Source organism: Nansenia antarctica (assembly GCF_963989245.1).
Source record: "Nansenia antarctica genome assembly, chromosome: 11".
Lineage (NCBI taxonomy): Eukaryota > Metazoa > Chordata > Actinopteri > Argentiniformes > Microstomatidae > Nansenia > Nansenia antarctica.
In genome coordinates, this window is record NC_137681.1 from 15,579,576 (window position 1) to 15,606,906 (window position 27,331).

Consider the following 27,331-nt stretch of genomic DNA (forward strand, 5'->3'; position numbering starts at 1 on the left):
TTTTAATGAAATGTCGGACCTGGAGGTATCGAAAATAACTTGAGCGGGGAAGGTTGAATTTTTGAGAGAGGTGATTAAAGGTCGAGAAGACGCCCTCAGTATAGAGATCTTTAAATTTGGAGAGACCGAGTCTTTTCCATAAGGCGAAAGCATTGTCTATTCTGGCGGGGACAAAAAGGTGGTTATTGCAGATAGGGGCTAGGTTGGAGAAATCTTTTAAACCAAAGTGGCGTCGAAATTGTGACCATATTCGTAATGTATTAACAACAACAGGGTTAGAGGTGTAGTGTGGGGCAGATAGAGGGAGTTTGGAGGTAATCAAGGCGGAGAGGGATGTTGAAAGACATGACTCATTTTCTATTTCGCACCAAGACGGCTGTGGTGAATGGACCCAGTATATGATTTTCTGAATATTGGCAGCCCAGTGATAATAAAGCAAATTTGGTAGGCCCAGTCCGCCCTGGGACCGATGTCGCTGTAGAAGTCTTTTCTGTATTCTAGGGACTTTACCCCCCCCAAATGAAAGATGATATGGACTTATCTATGGACGAGAAGAAGGACTTTGGGAGGAATATAGGGAGACATTGGAAAAGGTAGAGGAATCGGGGTAGAACGTTCATCTTAATGCTTAATACAGTTGATCTTCCCTGCCAGTGATAAATTAATGGACCTCCATTTCTGTAAATCATCTTTTAATTTATTAACAAGGGGCGTGAAGTTTTTTTCATGTAGTTTAGAGAAGGACCGTGTAATATTAATTCCCAAATATTTGAAGCCAGATTTAGACAAATGGAAGGGCAAGTCACATTGTGGGATTGCGAGATCTAGGTTGTTCACTGGAAAACATTCGCTCTTAGTGAGGTTGATCTTGTATCCCGAAAAGCTACCAAATCTATGCAGCATCTGAACTATATGGGAAATGCATTGCACCGGTTCAGATACATACAACAGTAAGTCGTCGGCATATAGCGCCACCTTGTGTTCCTTCCCCCATCTAGAAATTCCATTTATTATTGGAGAAGATTTTAACATGATAGACAGAGGTTCGATGGCGAATGAGAATAGGAGTGGGCTCAGCGGGCACCCCTGGTGTGTCCCTCTCGACAATGAGAAAAATGTGGAGCGTTTCCCGTTCGTAACTACCGATGCCTTAGGACAGGGGTCGGCAATAGGCGGCCCGTGGGCCATTGCTGGCCCGTCACCAATAATATTTGGCCCAGCAGATTATTTTGAGAATCCACTTTTTATTTTTATTTTTTTATTTTTTTTTATAATAATATCGGACCGACAGTCCCACATATAGCGCCTATAATGTCCGAATAGAGAATCGAACTCCACCTGAATAATGCTTATTGTACTTTTATCCATGTTGAGAGTGAATGACACAGGGACAGACAATCAGGCAGCAAGGTGCACCGAAGCGCACTGACGCTGAACCCCTCAGAGTGAATCATAAGCAGGTGGACAACGCGTCACGGTGCTGAAATAGCCGACATACCGTGTGTGGTTTGAACAAAATAACACGAGCTCAGTAAGCCATTCAAACGTAATGTTTACGTATATGTGACTGCAACACACATATGAACAGTAACAACGCAAATTCTGTTTAATTTTCTGAAAAACATTGAAAACAAAATCGGCGCAAACAAAAAGCATCTCCCATCGGTCAGTATTTGCTTGATATCTGGTGATATTGACGTCACTTTAATCCACAGGCAGTTCTCAAGGTTTTTATGCATCCATCGATTCCTCTCGTGCGTCTTTATCGCATTCATTGACGAAAAGGACGACTCGCGTATAGAAAGGGAACATTGTGAGCACGGAAAATGTCTCTCACAACGGCTTTGCATTGATGAAACCAGGTAGGATGAACGTATAGTTCGCTGTCCATTCCTCTTTAAATGCCCTGTTTCCACCGTCAACTTTCCTCTTTAGACCTTTGGAGAGTGACATTATGTTTCTCTTGCTAGCAGGTTAAATGTTTGGCTAACTTCACCCGGCACGCAAACAACCAATCCAATAATAATAATGTGACCTTGTCTGGGAGGGGGGGGGAATAATTATCAGAATGAAACTGTTACATAATTATTAGAATAAGTTAGGCTACGCTACATCGTCAGTCCACACATTTATTATTCAAAAATATGGAAAAGTGTGAAACTACGTTTCAACGTTGTTGAGAATCACAACACAAACTCGCTAATCAAGCCAAAATACTGCAACATAATGGATTGGACAGCTACCTAGTTAACTAGAACACTACTTTACATTGTTAGCAGGTTCACAAAACAAGCTGTGTTAGTTGACTAGCGATGTGTACAGTCGAAAGAAAAGTCAAAGCATTAGAACGTGTCACATTTTAAAACAATCAATTACTTAAATTAGCCTTTGATTATGTTCGGGCCCGCCATCTAGTGGCTCAAAAAAAAATTGGCCCGAGGCCAAACCTAATTGCCGACCCCTGCCTTAGGAGATGAGTATAGTAGTCTGATCCATGCAATAAAAGTGGGTCCAAAGCCAAAAGCTTTCAGACATTCAAATAAGTACGCCCACTCCACTCTGTCAAAAGCCTTCTCCGCATCCAGGGAGAGAACCACCTCAGGTACCTCCTCGGACGTAGGAGAATGTACGACATTTAGAAGGTTTCGGATGTTAGAGAATGAGTGGCGGCCCAGCATGAAGCCAGTTTGATCAGGGGAGATCACCTCGTCTGTGACGGACTCTAGACGCCGGGCGAGTGCTTTAGCTAATATCTTGACATCGCTGTTGAGCAGCGAGATGGGGCGATGTGAACCACACTCCGTTCTGTCTTTCCCTGGTTTCGGTAAAAGGGTTATGAATGCCTCTGTTAGCGTCTGTGGCAGGGCCTCATTATCCATTGAGTCATTGAACATTTCTAAGATGAGCGGAGTTAATTTGGTTGAGAATTTTTTGTAGAATTCGATGGGGTATCCATCAGGGCCCGGGGCCTTACTACTTTGCATAGCTGTGATTGCATTATAAATGTCGGTGTCTTGGAAGGGTAGTTCAAGTTCTGCTTTATGAACAGGGTTGATAACAGGGGCATTTAAATTTGTGAAGAAATGTTGCATATTGGTATCATCATTGGGTGCCTCAGAAGTGTACAATTTGGAATAAAATGCCCTAAAAGTCTCATTGATTTCGAGGGGGTCAGTTGTAAGCTCCCCATTTTCTCTTTTAATTTGTGGAATCTGTTGGTCAGAGGATTTACATTTTAATTGATGCGCTAACATTCTACCAGCCTTTTCCCCATGCTCATAAACAAAGCCTCGTGATTTCAGCAGCATACGTTCTGTCTTATCGGATGTTAATAACTCGTATTTGGCTTTGAGATTCAGCTTATTTTTGTAAAGCTCCGGGGTGGGAGAGTCAGAGTATTGATGATCTATGTCAATCATTGAGTTGAGAAGTTGCTCCTGTTCTTGCCTCCTAGCTTTGTTCAGCCTAGATGTGTATGCAATAATGTCCCCCCTTATTACTACTTTAAGGGTCTGCCAGAGCAGGGAGGGAGAAACAGTGTCGTCCCTATTGGTTTCCAAGAAATTGTCTATGGCAGTTGAAATCATTTGGCAGAATTCTTTATCTGTTAGTAGTGTGGTATCAAGTCTCCATGGAGCGCGGTCAGAGTAGTTAAGTGGGAAGGACAGATCCAATAGTACTGGGGCATGGTCAGATTCAATTATGGTTGAATATTCTACGTTTTTGACAAAGGGAAGTAGTGTTCTGTCTATAAAGAAGTAATCAATTCTGCTATACGAATGGTGGACGTGTGAAAAAAACGAGAATTTTTTATCGTGAGGAAATTGGAAGCGCCATGGATCGACACATCCAATTTGGTCCATGAACGCTGACAACATTTTAGCTAGGGATGTCCCGATCCCACTTTTTCACTACCGATACCGATACCTGGGCTTCGGGTATCGGCGATACCGATACCGATCCGATATTTGTATACATTTTTTGACCCCTGAATATTATATATATATATATTTTTTTTTTTTCCTAACACCAGGGGAGCCACCCCTCCTAAATTTCGTTGTTTGGTACCTGTACTGTAGCAATGACAATAAAGACCATTCATTCATTCATTCATTCAAATACCTCCCCAGTATATAGTCCACACCAACAACAGTTAAATTAAAGACTGCCAGCCTTTATTAAAGCAACAAAAATAGTACTCTGCAGTACTCAGTGACCGTATGTCAATATTTTTTTTAAAATAATGTTACTTTTCATTTGCACCTGATGCTGGCCCATTAGGGGTAACTTATAACTAATGCCCTCGATATTTTGATGTTTTACTTTCAGACGAGCCTTGTCTGTGCCATCTTAAAGCCACTATTCTCTGTTCAACGATAGTAACCCCCTTGACGCTTGATCTGCACCTGATGCTGGCCCTAGAGGGCAGATTATGACGTCAGTTTTATTTTTTAACACTTTCTGTGTAACAAGCATACATTTCTCTACTCTTTCTCTTTTCTTGAACTGAATTGGTGCTTTGTGCTTCAGGTCCTGTGGAGACAACTTTCCCTGGTCATGCTTGCTGTGTCCCTAGGCACATCCATGACCATGTAGTGTCTAGTCTCGTGGTTCCAACCATGGAGGTAGAAAATCGGTGGACAGGCTTATTGTAATGCATGGAATCGAATGAGGAATATAAAAACACACGACGTCCTTCGATTTCTGCCTCAACCAGCCTCGGTGTGAACCCGTGCCAACCCCCTGCACGCTGGTCTCAACAAGTCTCTGTTGGCAGGAACTGGCAGGGGAGCTTTTTTGGCGCTTGTCAGTTTCACGTTTTAGTGTATCCTCAATTTAAGCCCAATCCTTTCCACAGCCACAGGCTGCTCTCTCTACTTAACTCCTCAGAGAAGCTAAATCCTGCTCCACCACATTTACCAGTTGTCAAGGACATCGGCTACTTGAATCGTACATTAAATCTTTTGATCTGTGTTTTATTTCGGTAACTACAGTGGGGAGAACAAGTATTTGATACACTGCTGATTTTGCAGGTTTTCCCACTTAGAAAGAATGTAGAGGTCTGTAATTTTTATCATAGGTACACTTCAACTGTGAGAGACGGAATCTAAAACAAAAATCCAGAAAATCACATTGTATGACTTTTAAATAATTAATTTGCATTTTATTGTATGAAATAAGTATTTGATCACCTACCAACCAGTAATAATTCCAGCTCTCACAGACCTGTTAGTTTTTCTTTAAGAAGCCCTCCTATTCTCCACTCATTACCTGTATTAACTGCACCAGTTTGAACTCGTTACCTTTATAAAAGACACACTCCACACACTCAATCAATCAGACCCCAACCTCTCCACAATGGGCAAGACCAAAGAGCTTTTTTTTATTTTTATTATTTATTTTTTGGCTGTGAGAGTCAATTTATTTAAGCCCGCTGATTTAGGTGAATTTACCCTTGAACGTGTCACCTTAACCATCAACGCAACAATTGCCCCCCCTGAGAGATTTGGCAGGAGCCGCCACTGATGCCCTCATCTCTCTCTGAAGATCCCTCCTTGAGCAGGGGATCCAATCCAGGATTGAGGGGGGCGATGGTCTCTGATTAATCCAGTTTGAGTCCTGTTGGAAGGCCTGATGTGGACTCCCCTGTGTGTGGCAGTCTGTCCTGCGATCCTTGCTGAATGGTTGATGCCACCTTGTCCACTTCTATGCCATATTGGGTATCTACGGCTGATGATCGCTCAAGCTTGGCATGTTCAGGCTGGGTGCTATCCCTTTTCTTGTCATTAGAGGGCAGGCTGCCCCTGTCTGCCTGGGCCCTGGTGGTCTTCCTTAGTGCATTGCCCTTCATCATAGCCAACAGGTGGTCCAACATGATGCAGCCCTCCTCCTGGACTGGGGGGGCTTTACGAATTATTTTTCCGTTCTCCCCCCTCGGTCTCTTGGCGTCATCCTCCTCTTGCTGTTTCTTCCTCTTCTCTGCCTTGATGGCCTGCTCTCTCCAGGTCTGGTTTTCCTTGATTGCTTTAAGGAAGAGTCCTCTGAAGGTCTTGATGGTGTTGAACAGCTCCTCTAGTGAGAGGCGGGACGTGTCCTCACACAGATACTCTGCTAGCTCTTCCTTCTTCTTTTTGATGGAGGCAAAGAGCTCCTGCAGCTTCTCACAGGCCTCCAGGTTCCCCTTCATAGCAGTGAGATACTGCTGCTTGATATCCTCCTGAGAAGAAGAGGACACTTTTTTCTCAGAACCCTTCAACCGTTTGACCAGTGAGCTCGACTCTGCCTGAATAGAATCCACATTTATTCTAGCAGCCTTTTCACAGATCTCTAGATCATCCGGAAGGTTCAGCAAGTCAGCATGGGTTTTCTCCGCCTCCTCCAGGATGTGATGGAGCAATGTGATACGGGACTTGTTGGCTTTGGTATCTGTGAGCTTCAGCAAGGTGCTGATCTTGAAGCCATCTGCATTGCCTATGTGACTCCCATAGTTGAGGAAGTTTCCAATGTCAAGTATGAGCTTGCAGAAACTTGGAAGGCGGGTGCTCTCCTTCAAACTCTCACAGGCTGCGTCCAGCAGCTCAGCTTTGGGTTGCAGCATCTTTAACACAGAAGGGGTCTCCTCACAGAGAAGCATGCACTCGATCCTCATGGTGTAGCATGAAACTGATAGGAGCTCGAGGTAGAACCGATCCACACCGGCCAGCTTCTCTATCTCCCCTTGGTATGACTTGAGGTTCTCAATCTCATGTTTCTCCGGCAGTAACGTCTGCATCTGTTTCAGCACCTCGACGTCAAACTTGGAACGGTCCCCATTTTGGATCATAGCTACAAAGTCTTTATGTGAGCATCTGAACTGCTTCAAGAATATGTTCAAATCTAGATTTTTCTTGGCATCAATGAAGGATATCTCTTTGGGCTCTCGTTTGACCGTAGTGTTGGTACTTTTGGCCTTTGAGTCAGTCACTGGCAGACAGAAGAGCTCCTCAATGCTGGAGTAGTCAGGTTCCAGGGAATCAGACTGCACTGACGACCACATGGATTGGCTTTCAGACACCACTCTGGAGGGCAGCTTCTGCCAGTTGAGCTTCTTCATGCGCAGTGTGGGACAGCGGCTGGCCTTGGGGAGAGGAGCGTTCTGGGGCACAATAATACCTCCTCCAATACCTGGGGGAGGGGGTGGTGGGGGAGGGGGGCCCATACCAGGCAGGGGAGGGGGAGGTGGGGGGCCCATACCAGGCAGGGGAGGGGGAGGTGGGGGGCCCATACCAGGCAGGGGAGGGGGAGGAGGTGGACCTCCCTGCCCCATCCCTGGTAGAGGTGGTGGAGGAGGAGGTGGCATCCCAGGTAAAGGAGGAGGTGGTGGGGGTGCACCATAAGTGGTGCCTGGCAGGGGTGGGGGTGGGGGAGGAGGAGGGTTTGGGGTAGCAGCAGGAAGTGGAGGGGGAGGAGGGGGAGGAGGGGGAGTTACGGAAGCCATGTCTGATTGGTTGGTTGTGCTGCCGAGCAAGTCTGTCTGGATTGCCCTGTTGGTGGTCTTGGTCTTGGGACTGGCTGAGATCTGTTGTCTCTTGGAAGAGAGCAGGCGCTCCATCAAACGTTCAGCGGAGTCCATTTGTGAGTCGTGGGCCAGCAGAGTGGCACGGACAGCCAGGGCCTCCAGGGTCAGCCACACGTCTCCCCGTCCTGGAGCCACCAGCAGCAGAGCCTGCAGGATGGACAGCAGCTGGACAGAGGCTGGGGAGCTGCTCACTTTGGTGAGGAGGGAGGTGAAGACCTCCTGGTGACTGCTCATGTCGATGCCTCCGTACACCCTCTCCATCTCCTCCGCATCCTCGGCCATGGAATCCTCAAAGGCCTCACACTGGATGTTCAGGTCCAGGTCCTCAGTCTCCCTGTTACATAAACACACATGCACATATGCACGCACACGCACACACAACATAGGTATTGATGTTTGGGAAATCTTACAGAAAGTGACTGTGACTGTTGTTCCACCAACATTTGATTAGCATTTAATGCATCCCACACCTACCTCAGCATTGGCAGTATATCCAAAACTGGAAAATACATAATTAAGATGAATCCCAGTACTTTCAATATCTCAATATCTCTATATTATCTCAATGGCCAATGCACACAGTGTTTTTGTAGCACTGTCAAATGTTGCAAATGTTGTAATAGTTTCTTATTGCATCACAATGGGACAATTGGAAAAACTTCAACATTCTAAATTGCCTGACACAGAAGAGCTTGCCTTGAAAACGCCTTGTCTAATGGTTTCTATTTTATTTTTTTAAATAATTTTTTTACTTTCTTTTTATTGAGATGTTACAGATATACAAAAATAATACTTTTCAGTTTTGGTTTGTTTTTACACAAAACACAAACATGTCCCAACCCTCCCCCCCCCCCCCCCCCCCCCCCCACCCACAAAATCCCAAGTGGTGCATCCCAGGACGAAGGATATAAATAAACAACAATAAATAATAATAATAATAATAACAGTGGTGATAGGTAATGAAGACAGTACAGGTAAGTAATCAAAGAGATAAAGAGAAATAAAGTGCAATTCATTTGTAAGTGAGGATAGATGAGATGGTCGTGTTGGTCTGTGATACCATGTCTGTTATGATTGTAATATGTCCCTCTCTAGAACGAGATGATGTATCTCTAGGGGTTTATCCTGATAAATAGATTCACAACATATGTCATCACTCAGCATCCAGCGCACTTGCATTGTCAGGGAGGGTTTTTAGTTTGTTGAAATAGGATATTATTGGGTTCCAGGTGAAATAAAAGCGGTCTTTGGACCCCCTAAGTGTATATTTAATCTTTTCAAGTTTCAAGTGAAGCATAAGGTCAGTCAACCATAAGGAGGAATTCGGTGGTTTGGGGGATGTCCAACAAAGCAAAATCCTCCGTCGAGCAAGTAGAGTGGCAAATGCCACAATGTCTTTATGCTTGTTAATAATCTGTTGGTCAGTTGGCGCTATGCCAAAGATAGCTGAGTAGGCGTTAGGTTGCTGGTTCAGATCTAGTGCCTGTGAGAGGGTCCTGAAAACTGCTGACCAATAATCAAATAATAAGGGACATGACCAAAACATGTGTGTTAGCGTTGCCGGAGCGTTATGACATCTGCTACAATTCTCATCCACGTCAGGATAGATTCTGGCTAGCCTAGATTTGGAAAGGTGAATTCGGTGCAAGACCTTAAATTGGATTACGCCTAGTCTAGCACATGATGTGCTCCCGTTAACTCTCGTCAGAGCCTCAGTCCAGGAGTCATCGGGTATTACGTCCCCTAGCTCCTCCTGCCATTTCTCTTTAATTTTGTGGAGGGAAGTGTCTCCGAGGGATGATATGCTAGAGTAAATACTTGATATTAGGCCTTTTAGATTGGGAGGAATTTGGAGGATATCATCTATAGCAGAAGGTTGTGGTGCATTTGGGAAGTTTGGATCCAAACTTTTAATGAAATGTCGGACCTGGAGGTATCGAAAATAACTTGAGCGGGGAAGGTTGAATTTTTGAGAGAGGTGATTAAAGGTCGAGAAGACGCCCTCAGTATAGAGATCTTTAAATTTGGAGAGACCGAGTCTTTTCCATAAGGCGAAAGCATTGTCTATTCTGGCGGGGACAAAAAGGTGGTTATTGCAGATAGGGGCTAGGTTGGAGAAATCTTTTAAACCAAAGTGGCGTCGAAATTGTGACCATATTCGTAATGTATTAACAACAACAGGGTTAGAGGTGTAGTGTGGGGCAGATAGAGGGAGTTTGGAGGTAATCAAGGCGGAGAGGGATGTTGAAAGACATGACTCATTTTCTATTTCGCACCAAGACGGCTGTGGTGAATGGACCCAGTATATGATTTTCTGAATATTGGCAGCCCAGTGATAATAAAGCAAATTTGGTAGGCCCAGTCCGCCCTGGGACCGATGTCGCTGTAGAAGTCTTTTCTGTATTCTAGGGACTTTACCCCCCCCAAATGAAAGATGATATGGACTTATCTATGGACGAGAAGAAGGACTTTGGGAGGAATATAGGGAGACATTGGAAAAGGTAGAGGAATCGGGGTAGAACGTTCATCTTAATGCTTAATACAGTTGATCTTCCCTGCCAGTGATAAATTAATGGACCTCCATTTCTGTAAATCATCTTTTAATTTATTAACAAGGGGCGTGAAGTTTTTTTCATGTAGTTTAGAGAAGGACCGTGTAATATTAATTCCCAAATATTTGAAGCCAGATTTAGACAAATGGAAGGGCAAGTCACATTGTGGGATTGCGAGATCTAGGTTGTTCACTGGAAAACATTCGCTCTTAGTGAGGTTGATCTTGTATCCCGAAAAGCTACCAAATCTATGCAGCATCTGAACTATATGGGAAATGCATTGCACCGGTTCAGATACATACAACAGTAAGTCGTCGGCATATAGCGCCACCTTGTGTTCCTTCCCCCATCTAGAAATTCCATTTATTATTGGAGAAGATTTTAACATGATAGACAGAGGTTCGATGGCGAATGAGAATAGGAGTGGGCTCAGCGGGCACCCCTGGCGTGTCCCTCTCGACAATGAGAAAAATGTGGAGCGTTTCCCGTTCGTAACTACCGATGCCTTAGGACAGGGGTCGGCAATAGGCGGCCCGTGGGCCATTGCTGGCCCGTCACCAATAATATTTGGCCCAGCAGATTATTTTGAGAATCCACTTTTTATTTTTTATTTTTTTTATTTTTTTATAATAATATCGGACCGACAGTCCCACATATAGCGCCTATAATGTCCGAATAGAGAATCGAACTCCACCTGAATAATGCTTATTGTACTTTTATCCATGTTGAGAGTGAATGACACAGGGACAGACAATCAGGCAGCAAGGTGCACCGAAGCGCACTGACGCTGAACCCCTCAGAGTGAATCATAAGCAGGTGGACAACGCGTCACGGTGCTGAAATAGCCGACATACCGTGTGTGGTTTGAACAAAATAACACGAGCTCAGTAAGCCATTCAAACGTAATGTTTACGTATATGTGACTGCAACACACATATGAACAGTAACAACGCAAATTCTGTTTAATTTTCTGAAAAACATTGAAAACAAAATCGGCGCAAACAAAAAGCATCTCCCATCGGTCAGTATTTGCTTGATATCTGGTGATATTGACGTCACTTTAATCCACAGGCAGTTCTCAAGGTTTTTATGCATCCATCGATTCCTCTCGTGCGTCTTTATCGCATTCATTGACGAAAAGGACGACTCGCGTATAGAAAGGGAACATTGTGAGCACGGAAAATGTCTCTCACAACGGCTTTGCATTGATGAAACCAGGTAGGATGAACGTATAGTTCGCTGTCCATTCCTCTTTAAATGCCCTGTTTCCACCGTCAACTTTCCTCTTTAGACCTTTGGAGAGTGACATTATGTTTCTCTTGCTAGCAGGTTAAATGTTTGGCTAACTTCACCCGGCACGCAAACAACCAATCCAATAATAATAATGTGACCTTGTCTGGGAGGGGGGGGGAATAATTATCAGAATGAAACTGTTACATAATTATTAGAATAAGTTAGGCTACGCTACATCGTCAGTCCACACATTTATTATTCAAAAATATGGAAAAGTGTGAAACTACGTTTCAACGTTGTTGAGAATCACAACACAAACTCGCTAATCAAGCCAAAATACTGCAACATAATGGATTGGACAGCTACCTAGTTAACTAGAACACTACTTTACATTGTTAGCAGGTTCACAAAACAAGCTGTGTTAGTTGACTAGCGATGTGTACAGTCGAAAGAAAAGTCAAAGCATTAGAACGTGTCACATTTTAAAACAATCAATTACTTAAATTAGCCTTTGATTATGTTCGGGCCCGCCATCTAGTGGCTCAAAAAAAAATTGGCCCGAGGCCAAACCTAATTGCCGACCCCTGCCTTAGGAGATGAGTATAGTAGTCTGATCCATGCAATAAAAGTGGGTCCAAAGCCAAAAGCTTTCAGACATTCAAATAAGTACGCCCACTCCACTCTGTCAAAAGCCTTCTCCGCATCCAGGGAGAGAACCACCTCAGGTACCTCCTCGGACGTAGGAGAATGTACGACATTTAGAAGGTTTTGGATGTTAGAGAATGAGTGGCGGCCCAGCATGAAGCCAGTTTGATCAGGGGAGATCACCTCGTCTGTGACGGACTCTAGACGCCGGGCGAGTGCTTTAGCTAATATCTTGACATCGCTGTTGAGCAGCGAGATGGGGCGATGTGAACCACACTCCGTTCTGTCTTTCCCTGGTTTCGGTAAAAGGGTTATGAATGCCTCTGTTAGCGTCTGTGGCAGGGCCTCATTATCCATTGAGTCATTGAACATTTCTAAGATGAGCGGAGTTAATTTGGTTGAGAATTTTTTGTAGAATTCGATGGGGTATCCATCAGGGCCCGGGGCCTTACTACTTTGCATAGCTGTGATTGCATTATAAATGTCGGTGTCTTGGAAGGGTAGTTCAAGTTCTGCTTTATGAACAGGGTTGATAACAGGGGCATTTAAATTTGTGAAGAAATGTTGCATATTGGTATCATCATTGGGTGCCTCAGAAGTGTACAATTTGGAATAAAATGCCCTAAAAGTCTCATTGATTTCGAGGGGGTCAGTTGTAAGCTCCCCATTTTCTCTTTTAATTTGTGGAATCTGTTGGTCAGAGGATTTACATTTTAATTGATGCGCTAACATTCTACCAGCCTTTTCCCCATGCTCATAAACAAAGCCTCGTGATTTCAGCAGCATACGTTCTGTCTTATCGGATGTTAATAACTCGTATTTGGCTTTGAGATTCAGCTTATTTTTGTAAAGCTCCGGGGTGGGAGAGTCAGAGTATTGATGATCTATGTCAATCATTGAGTTGAGAAGTTGCTCCTGTTCTTGCCTCCTAGCTTTGTTCAGCCTAGATGTGTATGCAATAATGTCCCCCCTTATTACTACTTTAAGGGTCTGCCAGAGCAGGGAGGGAGAAACAGTGTCGTCCCTATTGGTTTCCAAGAAATTGTCTATGGCAGTTGAAATCATTTGGCAGAATTCTTTATCTGTTAGTAGTGTGGTATCAAGTCTCCATGGAGCGCGGTCAGAGTAGTTAAGTGGGAAGGACAGATCCAATAGTACTGGGGCATGGTCAGATTCAATTATGGTTGAATATTCTACGTTTTTGACAAAGGGAAGTAGTGTTCTGTCTATAAAGAAGTAATCAATTCTGCTATACGAATGGTGGACGTGTGAAAAAAACGAGAATTTTTTATCGTGAGGAAATTGGAAGCGCCATGGATCGACACATCCAATTTGGTCCATGAACGCTGACAACATTTTAGCTAGGGATGTCCCGATCCCACTTTTTCACTACCGATACCGATACCTGGGCTTCGGGTATCGGCGATACCGATACCGATCCGATATTTGTATACATTTTTTGACCCCTGAATATTATATATATATATATATTTTTTTTTTCCTAACACCAGGGGAGCCACCCCTCCTAAATTTCGTTGTTTGGTACCTGTACTGTAGCAATGACAATAAAGACCATTCATTCATTCATTCATTCAAATACCTCCCCAGTATATAGTCCACACCAACAACAGTTAAATTAAAGACTGCCAGCCTTTATTAAAGCAACAAAAATAGTACTCTGCAGTACTCAGTGACCGTATGTCAATATTTTTTTTAAAATAATGTTACTTTTCATTTGCACCTGATGCTGGCCCATTAGGGGTAACTTATAACTAATGCCCTCGATATTTTGATGTTTTACTTTCAGACGAGCCTTGTCTGTGCCATCTTAAAGCCACTATTCTCTGTTCAACGATAGTAACCCCCTTGACGCTTGATCTGCACCTGATGCTGGCCCTAGAGGGCAGATTATGACGTCAGTTTTATTTTTTAACACTTTCTGTGTAACAAGCATACATTTCTCTACTCTTTCTCTTTTCTTGAACTGAATTGGTGCTTTGTGCTTCAGGTCCTGTGGAGACAACTTTCCCTGGTCATGCTTGCTGTGTCCCTAGGCACATCCATGACCATGTAGTGTCTAGTCTCGTGGTTCCAACCATGGAGGTAGAAAATCGGTGGACAGGCTTATTGTAATGCATGGAATCGAATGAGGAATATAAAAACACACGACGTCCTTCGATTTCTGCCTCAACCAGCCTCGGTGTGAACCCGTGCCAACCCCCTGCACGCTGGTCTCAACAAGTCTCTGTTGGCAGGAACTGGCAGGGGAGCTTTTTTGGCGCTTGTCAGTTTCACGTTTTAGTGTATCCTCAATTTAAGCCCAATCCTTTCCACAGCCACAGGCTGCTCTCTCTACTTAACTCCTCAGAGAAGCTAAATCCTGCTCCACCACATTTACCAGTTGTCAAGGACATCGGCTACTTGAATCGTACATTAAATCTTTTGATCTGTGTTTTATTTCGGTAACTACAGTGGGGAGAACAAGTATTTGATACACTGCTGATTTTGCAGGTTTTCCCACTTAGAAAGAATGTAGAGGTCTGTAATTTTTATCATAGGTACACTTCAACTGTGAGAGACGGAATCTAAAACAAAAATCCAGAAAATCACATTGTATGACTTTTAAATAATTAATTTGCATTTTATTGTATGAAATAAGTATTTGATCACCTACCAACCAGTAATAATTCCAGCTCTCACAGACCTGTTAGTTTTTCTTTAAGAAGCCCTCCTATTCTCCACTCATTACCTGTATTAACTGCACCAGTTTGAACTCGTTACCTTTATAAAAGACACACTCCACACACTCAATCAATCAGACCCCAACCTCTCCACAATGGGCAAGACCAAAGAGCTTTTTTTTATTTTTATTATTTATTTTTTGGCTGTGAGAGTCAATTTATTTAAGCCCGCTGATTTAGGTGAATTTACCCTTGAACGTGTCACCTTAACCATCAACGCAACAATTGCCCCCCCTGAGAGATTTGGCAGGAGCCGCCACTGATGCCCTCATCTCTCTCTGAAGATCCCTCCTTGAGCAGGGGATCCAATCCAGGATTGAGGGGGGCGATGGTCTCTGATTAATCCAGTTTGAGTCCTGTTGGAAGGCCTGATGTGGACTCCCCTGTGTGTGGCAGTCTGTCCTGCGATCCTTGCTGAATGGTTGATGCCACCTTGTCCACTTCTATGCCATATTGGGTATCTACGGCTGATGATCGCTCAAGCTTGGCATGTTCAGGCTGGGTGCTATCCCTTTTCTTGTCATTAGAGGGCAGGCTGCCCCTGTCTGCCTGGGCCCTGGTGGTCTTCCTTAGTGCATTGCCCTTCATCATAGCCAACAGGTGGTCCAACATGATGCAGCCCTCCTCCTGGACTGGGGGGGCTTTACGAATTATTTTTCCGTTCTCCCCCCTCGGTCTCTTGGCGTCATCCTCCTCTTGCTGTTTCTTCCTCTTCTCTGCCTTGATGGCCTGCTCTCTCCAGGTCTGGTTTTCCTTGATTGCTTTAAGGAAGAGTCCTCTGAAGGTCTTGATGGTGTTGAACAGCTCCTCTAGTGAGAGGCGGGACGTGTCCTCACACAGATACTCTGCTAGCTCTTCCTTCTTCTTTTTGATGGAGGCAAAGAGCTCCTGCAGCTTCTCACAGGCCTCCAGGTTCCCCTTCATAGCAGTGAGATACTGCTGCTTGATATCCTCCTGAGAAGAAGAGGACACTTTTTTCTCAGAACCCTTCAACCGTTTGACCAGTGAGCTCGACTCTGCCTGAATAGAATCCACATTTATTCTAGCAGCCTTTTCACAGATCTCTAGATCATCCGGAAGGTTCAGCAAGTCAGCATGGGTTTTCTCCGCCTCCTCCAGGATGTGATGGAGCAATGTGATACGGGACTTGTTGGCTTTGGTATCTGTGAGCTTCAGCAAGGTGCTGATCTTGAAGCCATCTGCATTGCCTATGTGACTCCCATAGTTGAGGAAGTTTCCAATGTCAAGTATGAGCTTGCAGAAACTTGGAAGGCGGGTGCTCTCCTTCAAACTCTCACAGGCTGCGTCCAGCAGCTCAGCTTTGGGTTGCAGCATCTTTAACACAGAAGGGGTCTCCTCACAGAGAAGCATGCACTCGATCCTCATGGTGTAGCATGAAACTGATAGGAGCTCGAGGTAGAACCGATCCACACCGGCCAGCTTCTCTATCTCCCCTTGGTATGACTTGAGGTTCTCAATCTCATGTTTCTCCGGCAGTAACGTCTGCATCTGTTTCAGCACCTCGACGTCAAACTTGGAACGGTCCCCATTTTGGATCATAGCTACAAAGTCTTTATGTGAGCATCTGAACTGCTTCAAGAATATGTTCAAATCTAGATTTTTCTTGGCATCAATGAAGGATATCTCTTTGGGCTCTCGTTTGACCGTAGTGTTGGTACTTTTGGCCTTTGAGTCAGTCACTGGCAGACAGAAGAGCTCCTCAATGCTGGAGTAGTCAGGTTCCAGGGAATCAGACTGCACTGACGACCACATGGATTGGCTTTCAGACACCACTCTGGAGGGCAGCTTCTGCCAGTTGAGCTTCTTCATGCGCAGTGTGGGACAGCGGCTGGCCTTGGGGAGAGGAGCGTTCTGGGGCACAATAATACCTCCTCCAATACCTGGGGGAGGGGGTGGTGGGGGAGGGGGGCCCATACCAGGCAGGGGAGGGGGAGGTGGGGGGCCCATACCAGGCAGGGGAGGGGGAGGTGGGGGGCCCATACCAGGCAGGGGAGGGGGAGGAGGTGGACCTCCCTGCCCCATCCCTGGTAGAGGTGGTGGAGGAGGAGGTGGCATCCCAGGTAAAGGAGGAGGTGGTGGGGGTGCACCATAAGTGGTGCCTGGCAGGGGTGGGGGTGGGGGAGGAGGAGGGTTTGGGGTAGCAGCAGGAAGTGGAGGGGGAGGAGGGGGAGGAGGGGGAGTTACGGAAGCCATGTCTGATTGGTTGGTTGTGCTGCCGAGCAAGTCTGTCTGGATTGCCCTGTTGGTGGTCTTGGTCTTGGGACTGGCTGAGATCTGTTGTCTCTTGGAAGAGAGCAGGCGCTCCATCAAACGTTCAGCGGAGTCCATTTGTGAGTCGTGGGCCAGCAGAGTGGCACGGACAGCCAGGGCCTCCAGGGTCAGCCACACGTCTCCCCGTCCTGGAGCCACCAGCAGCAGAGCCTGCAGGATGGACAGCAGCTGGACAGAGGCTGGGGAGCTGCTCACTTTGGTGAGGAGGGAGGTGAAGACCTCCTGGTGACTGCTCATGTCGATGCCTCCGTACACCCTCTCCATCTCCTCCGCATCCTCGGCCATGGAATCCTCAAAGGCCTCACACTGGATGTTCAGGTCCAGGTCCTCAGTCTCCCTGTTACATAAACACACATGCACATATGCACGCACACGCACACACAACATAGGTATTGATGTTTGGGAAATCTTACAGAAAGTGACTGTGACTGTTGTTCCACCAACATTTGATTAGCATTTAATGCATCCCACACCTACCTCAGCATTGGCAGTATATCCAAAACTGGAAAATACATAATTAAGATGAATCCCAGTACTTTCAATATCTCAATATCTCTATATTATCTCAATGGCCAATGCACACAGTGTTTTTGTAGCACTGTCAAATGTTGCAAATGTTGTAATAGTTTCTTATTGCATCACAATGGGACAATTGGAAAAACTTCAACATTCTAAATTGCCTGACACAGAAGAGCTTGCCTTGAAAACGCCTTGTCTAATGGTTTCTATTTTATTTTTTTAAATAATTTTTTTACTTTCTTTTTATTGAGATGTTACAGATATACAAAAATAATACTTTTCAGTTTTGGTTTGTTTTTACACAAAACACAAACATGTCCCAACCCTCCCCCCCCCCCCCCCCCCCCCCCCCCCCCCACCCACAAAATCCCAAGTGGTGCATCCCAGGACGAAGGATATAAATAAACAACAATAAATAATAATAATAATAATAACAGTGGTGATAGGTAATGAAGACAGTACAGGTAAGTAATCAAAGAGATAAAGAGAAATAAAGTGCAATTCATTTGTAAGTGAGGATAGATGAGATGGTCGTGTTGGTCTGTGATACCATGTCTGTTATGATTGTAATATGTCCCTCTCTAGAACGAGATGATGTATCTCTAGGGGTTTATCCTGATAAATAGATTCACAACATATGTCATCACTCAGCATCCAGCGCACTTGCATTGTCAGGGAGGGTTTTTAGTTTGTTGAAATAGGATATTATTGGGTTCCAGGTGAAATAAAAGCGGTCTTTGCACCCCCTAAGTGTATATTTAATCTTTTCAAGTTTCAAGTGAAGCATAAGGTCAGTCAACCATAAGGAGGAATTCGGTGGTTTGGGGGATGTCCAACAAAGCAAAATCCTCCGTCGAGCAAGTAGAGTGGCAAATGCCACAATGTCTTTATGCTTGTTAATAATCTGTTGGTCAGTTGGCGCTATGCCAAAGATAGCTGAGTAGGCGTTAGGTTGCAGGTTCAGATCTAGTGCCTGTGAGAGGGTCCTGAAAACTGCTGACCAATAATCAAATAATAAGGGACATGACCAAAACATGTGTGTTAGCGTTGCCGGAGCGTTATGACATCTGCTACAATTCTCATCCACGTCAGGATAGATTCTGGCTAGCCTAGATTTGGAAAGGTGAATTCGGTGCAAGACCTTAAATTGGATTACGCCTAGTCTAGCACATGATGTGCTCCCGTTAACTCTCGTCAGAGCCTCAGTCCAGGAGTCATCGGGTATTACGTCCCCTAGCTCCTCCTGCCATTTCTCTTTAATTTTGTGGAGGGAAGTGTCTCCGAGGGATGATATGCTAGAGTAAATACTTGATATTAGGCCTTTTAGATTGGGAGGAATTTGGAGGATATCATCTATAGCAGAAGGTTGTGGTGCATTTGGGAAGTTTGGATCCAAACTTTTAATGAAATGTCGGACCTGGAGGTATCGAAAATAACTTGAGCGGGGAAGGTTGAATTTTTGAGAGAGGTGATTAAAGGTCGAGAAGACGCCCTCAGTATAGAGATCTTTAAATTTGGAGAGACCGAGTCTTTTCCATAAGGCGAAAGCATTGTCTATTCTGGCGGGGACAAAAAGGTGGTTATTGCAGATAGGGGCTAGGTTGGAGAAATCTTTTAAACCAAAGTGGCGTCGAAATTGTGACCATATTCGTAATGTATTAACAACAACAGGGTTAGAGGTGTAGTGTGGGGCAGATAGAGGGAGTTTGGAGGTAATCAAGGCGGAGAGGGATGTTGAAAGACATGACTCATTTTCTATTTCGCACCAAGACGGCTGTGGTGAATGGACCCAGTATATGATTTTCTGAATATTGGCAGCCCAGTGATAATAAAGCAAATTTGGTAGGCCCAGTCCGCCCTGGGACCGATGTCGCTGTAGAAGTCTTTTCTGTATTCTAGGGACTTTACCCCCCCCAAATGAAAGATGATATGGACTTATCTATGGACGAGAAGAAGGACTTTGGGAGGAATATAGGGAGACATTGGAAAAGGTAGAGGAATCGGGGTAGAACGTTCATCTTAATGCTTAATACAGTTGATCTTCCCTGCCAGTGATAAATTAATGGACCTCCATTTCTGTAAATCATCTTTTAATTTATTAACAAGGGGCGTGAAGTTTTTTTCATGTAGTTTAGAGAAGGACCGTGTAATATTAATTCCCAAATATTTGAAGCCAGATTTAGACAAATGGAAGGGCAAGTCACATTGTGGGATTGCGAGATCTAGGTTGTTCACTGGAAAACATTCGCTCTTAGTGAGGTTGATCTTGTATCCCGAAAAGCTACCAAATCTATGCAGCATCTGAACTATATGGGAAATGCATTGCACCGGTTCAGATACATACAACAGTAAGTCGTCGGCATATAGCGCCACCTTGTGTTCCTTCCCCCATCTAGAAATTCCATTTATTATTGGAGAAGATTTTAACATGATAGACAGAGGTTCGATGGCGAATGAGAATAGGAGTGGGCTCAGCGGGCACCCCTGGCGTGTCCCTCTCGACAATGAGAAAAATGTGGAGCGTTTCCCGTTCGTAACTACCGATGCCTTAGGACAGGGGTCGGCAATAGGCGGCCCGTGGGCCATTGCTGGCCCGTCACCAATAATATTTGGCCCAGCAGATTATTTTGAGAATCCACTTTTTATTTTTTATTTATTTTATTTTTTTATAATAATATCGGACCGACAGTCCCACATATAGCGCCTATAATGTCCGAATAGAGAATCGAACTCCACCTGAATAATGCTTATTGTACTTTTATCCATGTTGAGAGTGAATGACACAGGGACAGACAATCAGGCAGCAAGGTGCACCGAAGCGCACTGACGCTGAACCCCTCAGAGTGAATCATAAGCAGGTGGACAACGCGTCACGGTGCTGAAATAGCCGACATACCGTGTGTGGTTTGAGCAAAATAACACGAGCTCAGTAAGCCATTCAAACGTAATGTTTACGTATATGTGACTGCAACACACATATGAACAGTAACAACGCAAATTCTGTTTAATTTTCTGAAAAACATTGAAAACAAAATCGGCGCAAACAAAAAGCATCTCCCATCGGTCAGTATTTGCTTGATATCTGGTGATATTGACGTCACTTTAATCCACAGGCAGTTCTCAAGGTTTTTATGCATCCATCGATTCCTCTCGTGCGTCTTTATCGCATTCATTGACGAAAAGGACGACTCGCGTATAGAAAGGGAACATTGTGAGCACGGAAAATGTCTCTCACAACGGCTTTGCATTGATGAAACCAGGTAGGATGAACGTATAGTTCGCTGTCCATTCCTCTTTAAATGCCCTGTTTCCACCGTCAACTTTCCTCTTTAGACCTTTGGAGAGTGACATTATGTTTCTCTTGCTAGCAGGTTAAATGTTTGGCTAACTTCACCCGGCACGCAAACAACCAATCCAATAATAATAATGTGACCTTGTCTGGGAGGAGGGGGGAATAATTATCAGAATGAAACTGTTACATAATTATTAGAATAAGTTAGGCTACGCTACATCGTCAGTCCACACATTTATTATTCAAAAATATGGAAAAGTGTGAAACTACGTTTCAACGTTGTTGAGAATCACAACACAAACTCGCTAATCAAGCCAAAATACTGCAACATAATGGATTGGACAGCTACCTAGTTAACTAGAACACTACTTTACATTGTTAGCAGGTTCACAAAACAAGCTGTGTTAGTTGACTAGCGATGTGTACAGTCGAAAGAAAAGTCAAAGCATTAGAACGTGTCACATTTTAAAACAATCAATTACTTAAATTAGCCTTTGATTATGTTCGGGCCCGCCATCTAGTGGCTCAAAAAAAAATTGGCCCGAGGCCAAACCTAATTGCCGACCCCTGCCTTAGGAGATGAGTATAGTAGTCTGATCCATGCAATAAAAGTGGGTCCAAAGCCAAAAGCTTTCAGACATTCAAATAAGTACGCCCACTCCACTCTGTCAAAAGCCTTCTCCGCATCCAGGGAGAACCACCTCAGGTACCTCCTCGGACGTAGGAGAATGTACGACATTTAGAAGGTTTCGGATGTTAGAGAATGAGTGGCGGCCCAGCATGAAGCCAGTTTGATCAGGGGAGATCACCTCGTCTGTGACGGACTCTAGACGCCGGGCGAGTGCTTTAGCTAATATCTTGACATCGCTGTTGAGCAGCGAGATGGGGCGATGTGAACCACACTCCGTTCTGTCTTTCCCTGGTTTCGGTAAAAGGGTTATGAATGCCTCTGTTAGCGTCTGTGGCAGGGCCTCATTATCCATTGAGTCATTGAACATTTCTAAGATGAGCGGAGTTAATTTGGTTGAGAATTTTTTGTAGAATTCGATGGGGTATCCATCAGGGCCCGGGGCCTTACTACTTTGCATAGCTGTGATTGCATTATAAATGTCGGTGTCTTGGAAGGGTAGTTCAAGTTCTGCTTTATGAACAGGGTTGATAACAGGGGCATTTAAATTTGTGAAGAAATGTTGCATATTGGTATCATCATTGGGTGCCTCAGAAGTGTACAATTTGGAATAAAATGCCCTAAAAGTCTCATTGATTTCGAGGGGGTCAGTTGTAAGCTCCCCATTTTCTCTTTTAATTTGTGGAATCTGTTGGTCAGAGGATTTACATTTTAATTGATGCGCTAACATTCTACCAGCCTTTTCCCCATGCTCATAAACAAAGCCTCGTGATTTCAGCAGCATACGTTCTGTCTTATCGGATGTTAATAACTCGTATTTGGCTTTGAGATTCAGCTTATTTTTGTAAAGCTCCGGGGTGGGAGAGTCAGAGTATTGATGATCTATGTCAATCATTGAGTTGAGAAGTTGCTCCTGTTCTTGCCTCCTAGCTTTGTTCAGCCTAGATGTGTATGCAATAATGTCCCCCCTTATTACTACTTTAAGGATCTGCCAGAGCAGGGAGGGAGAAACAGTGTCGTCCCTATTGGTTTCCAAGAAATTGTCTATGGCAGTTGAAATCATTTGGCAGAATTCTTTATCTGTTAGTAGTGTGGTATCAAGTCTCCATGGAGCGCGGTCAGAGTAGTTAAGTGGGAAGGACAGATCCAATAGTACTGGGGCATGGTCAGATTCAATTATGGTTGAATATTCTACGTTTTTGACAAAGGGAAGTAGTGTTCTGTCTATAAAGAAGTAATCAATTCTGCTATACGAATGGTGGACGTGTGAAAAAAACGAGAATTTTTTATCGTGAGGAAATTGGAAGCGCCATGGATCGACACATCCAATTTGGTCCATGAACGCTGACAACATTTTAGCTAGGGATGTCCCGATCCCACTTTTTCACTACCGATACCGATACCGATACCTGGGCTTCGGGTATCGGCGATACCGATACCGATCCGATATTTGTATAAATTTTTTGACCCCTGAATATTATATATATATATATATTTTTTTTTTCCTAACACCAGGGGAGCCACCCCTCCTAAATTTCGTTGTTTGGTACCTGTACTGTAGCAATGACAATAAAGACCATTCATTCATTCATTCATTCAAATACCTCCCCAGTATATAGTCCACACCAACAACAGTTAAATTAAAGACTGCCAGCCTTTATTAAAGCAACAAAAATAGTACTCTGCAGTACTCAGTGACCAGTACTCAGTAACTGGTTTAAAGTTAAAACTATTTAAACAGCAGCATTCAGCATTGTAGAAAAAATAGTTATGTCTGATAAGTCTTTTTTCAAGTGTAGCCAACTAACAGTAAAAACAAAATGGCTGTAAAACACAAGTTAAATATAACTTCCCAAATAAATATGTAAAGTATTCCAAATAAATAAGAATAACAGCTGCTTTGACAATTGTAAACAAAACAACAACAAAAAACAACAACAACAACAACACGCACACACGTTTCTTATGTGCCGTTTCTTTGTAACAAAGCTCTTGAACATTGTTCACTCAAGCATGAGGGAGAGATTCTTCTTCAGGAAGATTAGCTTTTCAGCATTCTGTGCAGTCAACCTGTTCCTTCTGTCATCAATAATAATTGAGGCTGTGCTAAAGAGCCTCTCACTCTCTACACTTGTACAAGGAGCACAGAGAAATTTAGCTGCTGTGGCTGCCAGGGAGGGCAGTCGAGGTTGGTTGACTTTCCAGAAAAGCAAGGGATTGTCTGACCGTGGAATAGGTGCCTCACTGAGGTAGGTATGCACTTGAACTTGTACGCTTGTGGTTATCCCAGGATCAGGTAGGCCTACTGTGCGTTCCTCCAGGATTTCATCAAAGATGTTGGCAAGGCTGCTGCTGCTGGTACTGGTGCCTGTCGCCTCCAACCGTGGAGTCTTGTCTGCTGGCTCAGAGGCTGTAGTTCCCTCCTCCAACACTTCCTCCATCTTCCCTACCTCTGCCATTAGTGCTGTCTTTGCAAGCCTCACACTGTCTGCATTTGTGAAGTACCTGTATAATAAAATAGCTAATATTAGTCAAATAATTTCCGTAATCAAGTTACTTGTCACACACACACACACACACACACACACACACACACACAGACACACAGACACACAGACACACACACACACACACACACACACAACATTGAATCAGATTAGGCTAAATAAAGTTAACAGAAATTCCCTTACCTGTCTTTGTACCGTGGATCAAGCAGGGTTGCAACCGAGTATAACGGTTCAGACTCCAAGTTGTCAAAACGCCTGTTGAGTGCGTCGAGGAGGGTGCTTTTCATCGTTTTAATCCCCTGGTCAGTGTCGTTTTCCCGACTGAGGACACGTCTCAGGACACACACGATGGGGATGACATCAGCTAGTGATGCCGATGAGGCACTCACCTAGGGGTGGGACGATTAGAAAATGTCATGAACAATAGCGCGAGACAAGTTCTGTGAGGATATTCGCGCGCGCTCATGTGAGGAATTGCAATTATATTACAGTAACAGTCGCTAACTTGACTGCAAAAGTAATGTAGACTAGGCTGAAAAAATAGCGCCAGACATTTGTTAAACACAGTTTATTCATAACATACGATTATGACGATTATTCAAATAATTAAAATTCTCCACGATAAAGTTATCGCGGCTGTTTTTATCGCGATTAACGATAAAAACGATAATCGTCCCATCCCTACACTCACCTCTCTTGTCATCTCCTCGAAAGGGGCCAACACCGTGACAGTCCGCTCCAACAGCCCCCACTGGTTTGCTGTTAGCGTCGCTGGCAGGTCATGTTCAGCCACATACGCCGAGAGTGACCGTTTCTGCGCGATGAGGCTTTCAATCATGTAGTGGGTGCTGTTCCACCGAGTCTGAACGTCCTGCTGCAGACGCTTAGGCGGCATATGAAGTTCTAGTTGTATGTCCTGCAGCCGTGAATATGCCAAAGGCGAGTGCTTGAAATGGCCTACCATTTTCCGCCCGTTAGCCAGTGCGTCACTCACGCTGCGCTGCGACAACAGTCCCTCATGCACAATAAGCTGCATAGTGTGCGCAAAGCATCCCAGACTCGCCACTCCAAGTTGGTCCATGCCCTTCTTCATATTTTTAGCATTGTCTCTTAAAACGACATGGACTTTGCTTTTGTTAATTTTCCATTCGAGCAGCATCTCCTCCATGGCTGCCTTAATGGAATCCCCAGTGTGTGAGCCACGGAACTCACGGGCATGCAGCACCGCTTTCTTGAAAGTAAAATCAGAGTCTATCCAGTGTGCTGTGAGACTCAACAACGACATTGGACACACGTCTGAGCTCCAAATGTCCGTTGTGAAGCTAATAGCATCGACATTCTCCAATAGTTTGGCGAGGAACTCACACACTTCATTGTGCATTTTCGGGATGGCATTTTCGGTTATATAATGCCGACTGGGCAAAGTATAACGCGGCTCTAGGTGTTCAATTAAACTCCGAAACCCCACATTCTCTACCACCGAAAGTGGTTGGTCGTCGAGCACAATAAACCGAACCAATTTCTCCGTTATTGCTTTTGCAATTTTGCTGTCTGGGGGGAGTTTCTCTCGCCTCTGCATTGACTGTAGCAATGTCTGCTGTTTCAGGGCTTTTTCTTTGTAGCAGACGCTTGCAGGTAGGCCTGGTGCTGTTCCACATGGTATTTTTTTAAATGTTTAATTACATTAGTGGTGTTATACCGATTAGCATCGCTGCCGCCCCTCGAAACTGTTATTTTGCAAATCTTGCATTCCGCTGATGGACTTTTTTCGTCTTTAAGACTGAAGTATTCCCACACTGCTGACATGACTCTCACAAAGCTACTAGCCAACTGTCATGCACGTGACCACTGGCGACTACTGTTGTCGTCACTTGAGCGACACGCCGGAACGGGCACGCGGATCGGGCACGCGGATCGGAGCCTTTTTTTTTTCTGGTCCGATCTCCGATCCAGCATTCAGGACCAATATCGGGTCGATATCCGATCTCAGTATCGGATCGGGACATCCCTAATTTTAGCCATCTTGGAGGGTTTCTTTGATTTTGGGTTGGAACGGTCTAAGGAAGGATTAATCATGCAGTTTAGATCGCCACCAAAAATAAGGCAGCGTGAGTTTAGGTCAGGTATAGATGAAATGACCTTTTCCATGAATTTCTCGTCGTCCCAATTGGGTGCATACACATTGACCAAAACTACAGGTTTATGGTAGAGGGACCCTGAGACAATGATAAAACGGCCGTGTGGGTCAGATATAATATCAGTGGCGTTGAATAGTGTTTTCTTGTGGATTAGGATCGCTGTGCCACGTGATCTAGAATTAAAGTCTGAATGAAAGATTTGGCCAACCCCTGATTTTTTAAGTCTACTATGATCTCTTACCATCAAATGTGTTTCTTGTAAGAAAGCAATTTCCCACTTTAAAAGTTTAAGATGTGCAAATATTCTGGTCCGTTTAACAGGTCCATTCAAACCTTTAACATTCCATGAAATAAATCTTGTATTCGCCCCCCCTGCAGTCTGACTACTATTCTGTGTCCTGTTCATAATCTATGAAATTTGTTGGTAATACATATAAAGAAATATATGTTCTGCCATATCACAGCCCAGCACTTACTGGAAAAAACACGTATAGCAAGTAAAAAGGTACCTCCACTTATAAATGTATAGTAAAATGTTGAAAACAAACAATTAAAACTGCAAAAATGACCAGGGATGCACACACCCAATACCCTATTAACCCAAACAAAATCCCAGATTACCCTAGATAACAATACAACATAGAAAAAAATAACATAAACATTGCCTATGTTTGCCTCCCCAATTGAGGCAAACTGCAGGCTCACCAAATCTTCGTTGGTCTTCCGCGAGTGTAGGCCTATTCCCATTAACCCTATTTTCACTCGAGGAACTCCCGATCAATTTGTATAGGTAGTAACATCACTACAAAAACATATAGTAAATATGTCGAAAGAGGGAAAACGAATAAAATAATAGAAACAGATCTGTATATATAGGCAGTATTAAACATAGCAATAATATAATTACTACAATACAATGTAGCCTTCCATATACTATACAACCATAATACCACTACATAAAATAAGATAAATGACCCAGCACATTAACAAATTTAAATTTACATGTTGGGGTAATAGTTGTTTCGTTAATGTCAGTCCAAAGGCGAACATTAACACGTAAACAACTTTAAACCAAACGATTCCCAACGCGTACACCGCAGAAAAAAAGGCAGGGAAAAGAACAATATACCACTACACTGCTGATGTGTACAGCCAGAATGACTCGAAACAACAACAAACCCGTTCAAACCAAACGATTTCCGACGTGCACATTGCAGGAAAAAAGG

General features: G+C 44.1%; 2 protein-coding genes across 2 annotated transcripts; both read right to left on the bottom strand.

Moving 5' to 3' along the window:
- Positions 1-4,370: 4,370 nt before the first annotated feature.
- Positions 4,371-13,815, bottom strand: LOC308167854 (inverted formin-2-like; the record flags this gene model as incomplete). Its single annotated transcript, XM_080542332.1, has 4 exons — positions 4,371-4,418; positions 5,813-7,456; positions 7,583-7,892; positions 13,802-13,815. The coding sequence occupies 4 exons, from the start codon at positions 13,813-13,815 to the stop codon at positions 4,371-4,373; spliced, it is 2,016 nt and encodes a 671-aa protein (XP_080398458.1).
- Positions 13,816-13,836: 21 nt separating this feature from the next.
- LOC308167855 (inverted formin-2-like) lies at positions 13,837-24,862 on the bottom strand (the record flags this gene model as incomplete). Its single annotated transcript, XM_080542333.1, has 5 exons — positions 13,837-13,884; positions 15,162-16,922; positions 17,001-17,358; positions 24,151-24,356; positions 24,659-24,862. 5 exons carry the CDS (start codon positions 24,860-24,862, stop codon positions 13,837-13,839), a joined length of 2,577 nt encoding a protein of 858 aa, XP_080398459.1.
- Positions 24,863-27,331: the final 2,469 nt, after the last annotated feature.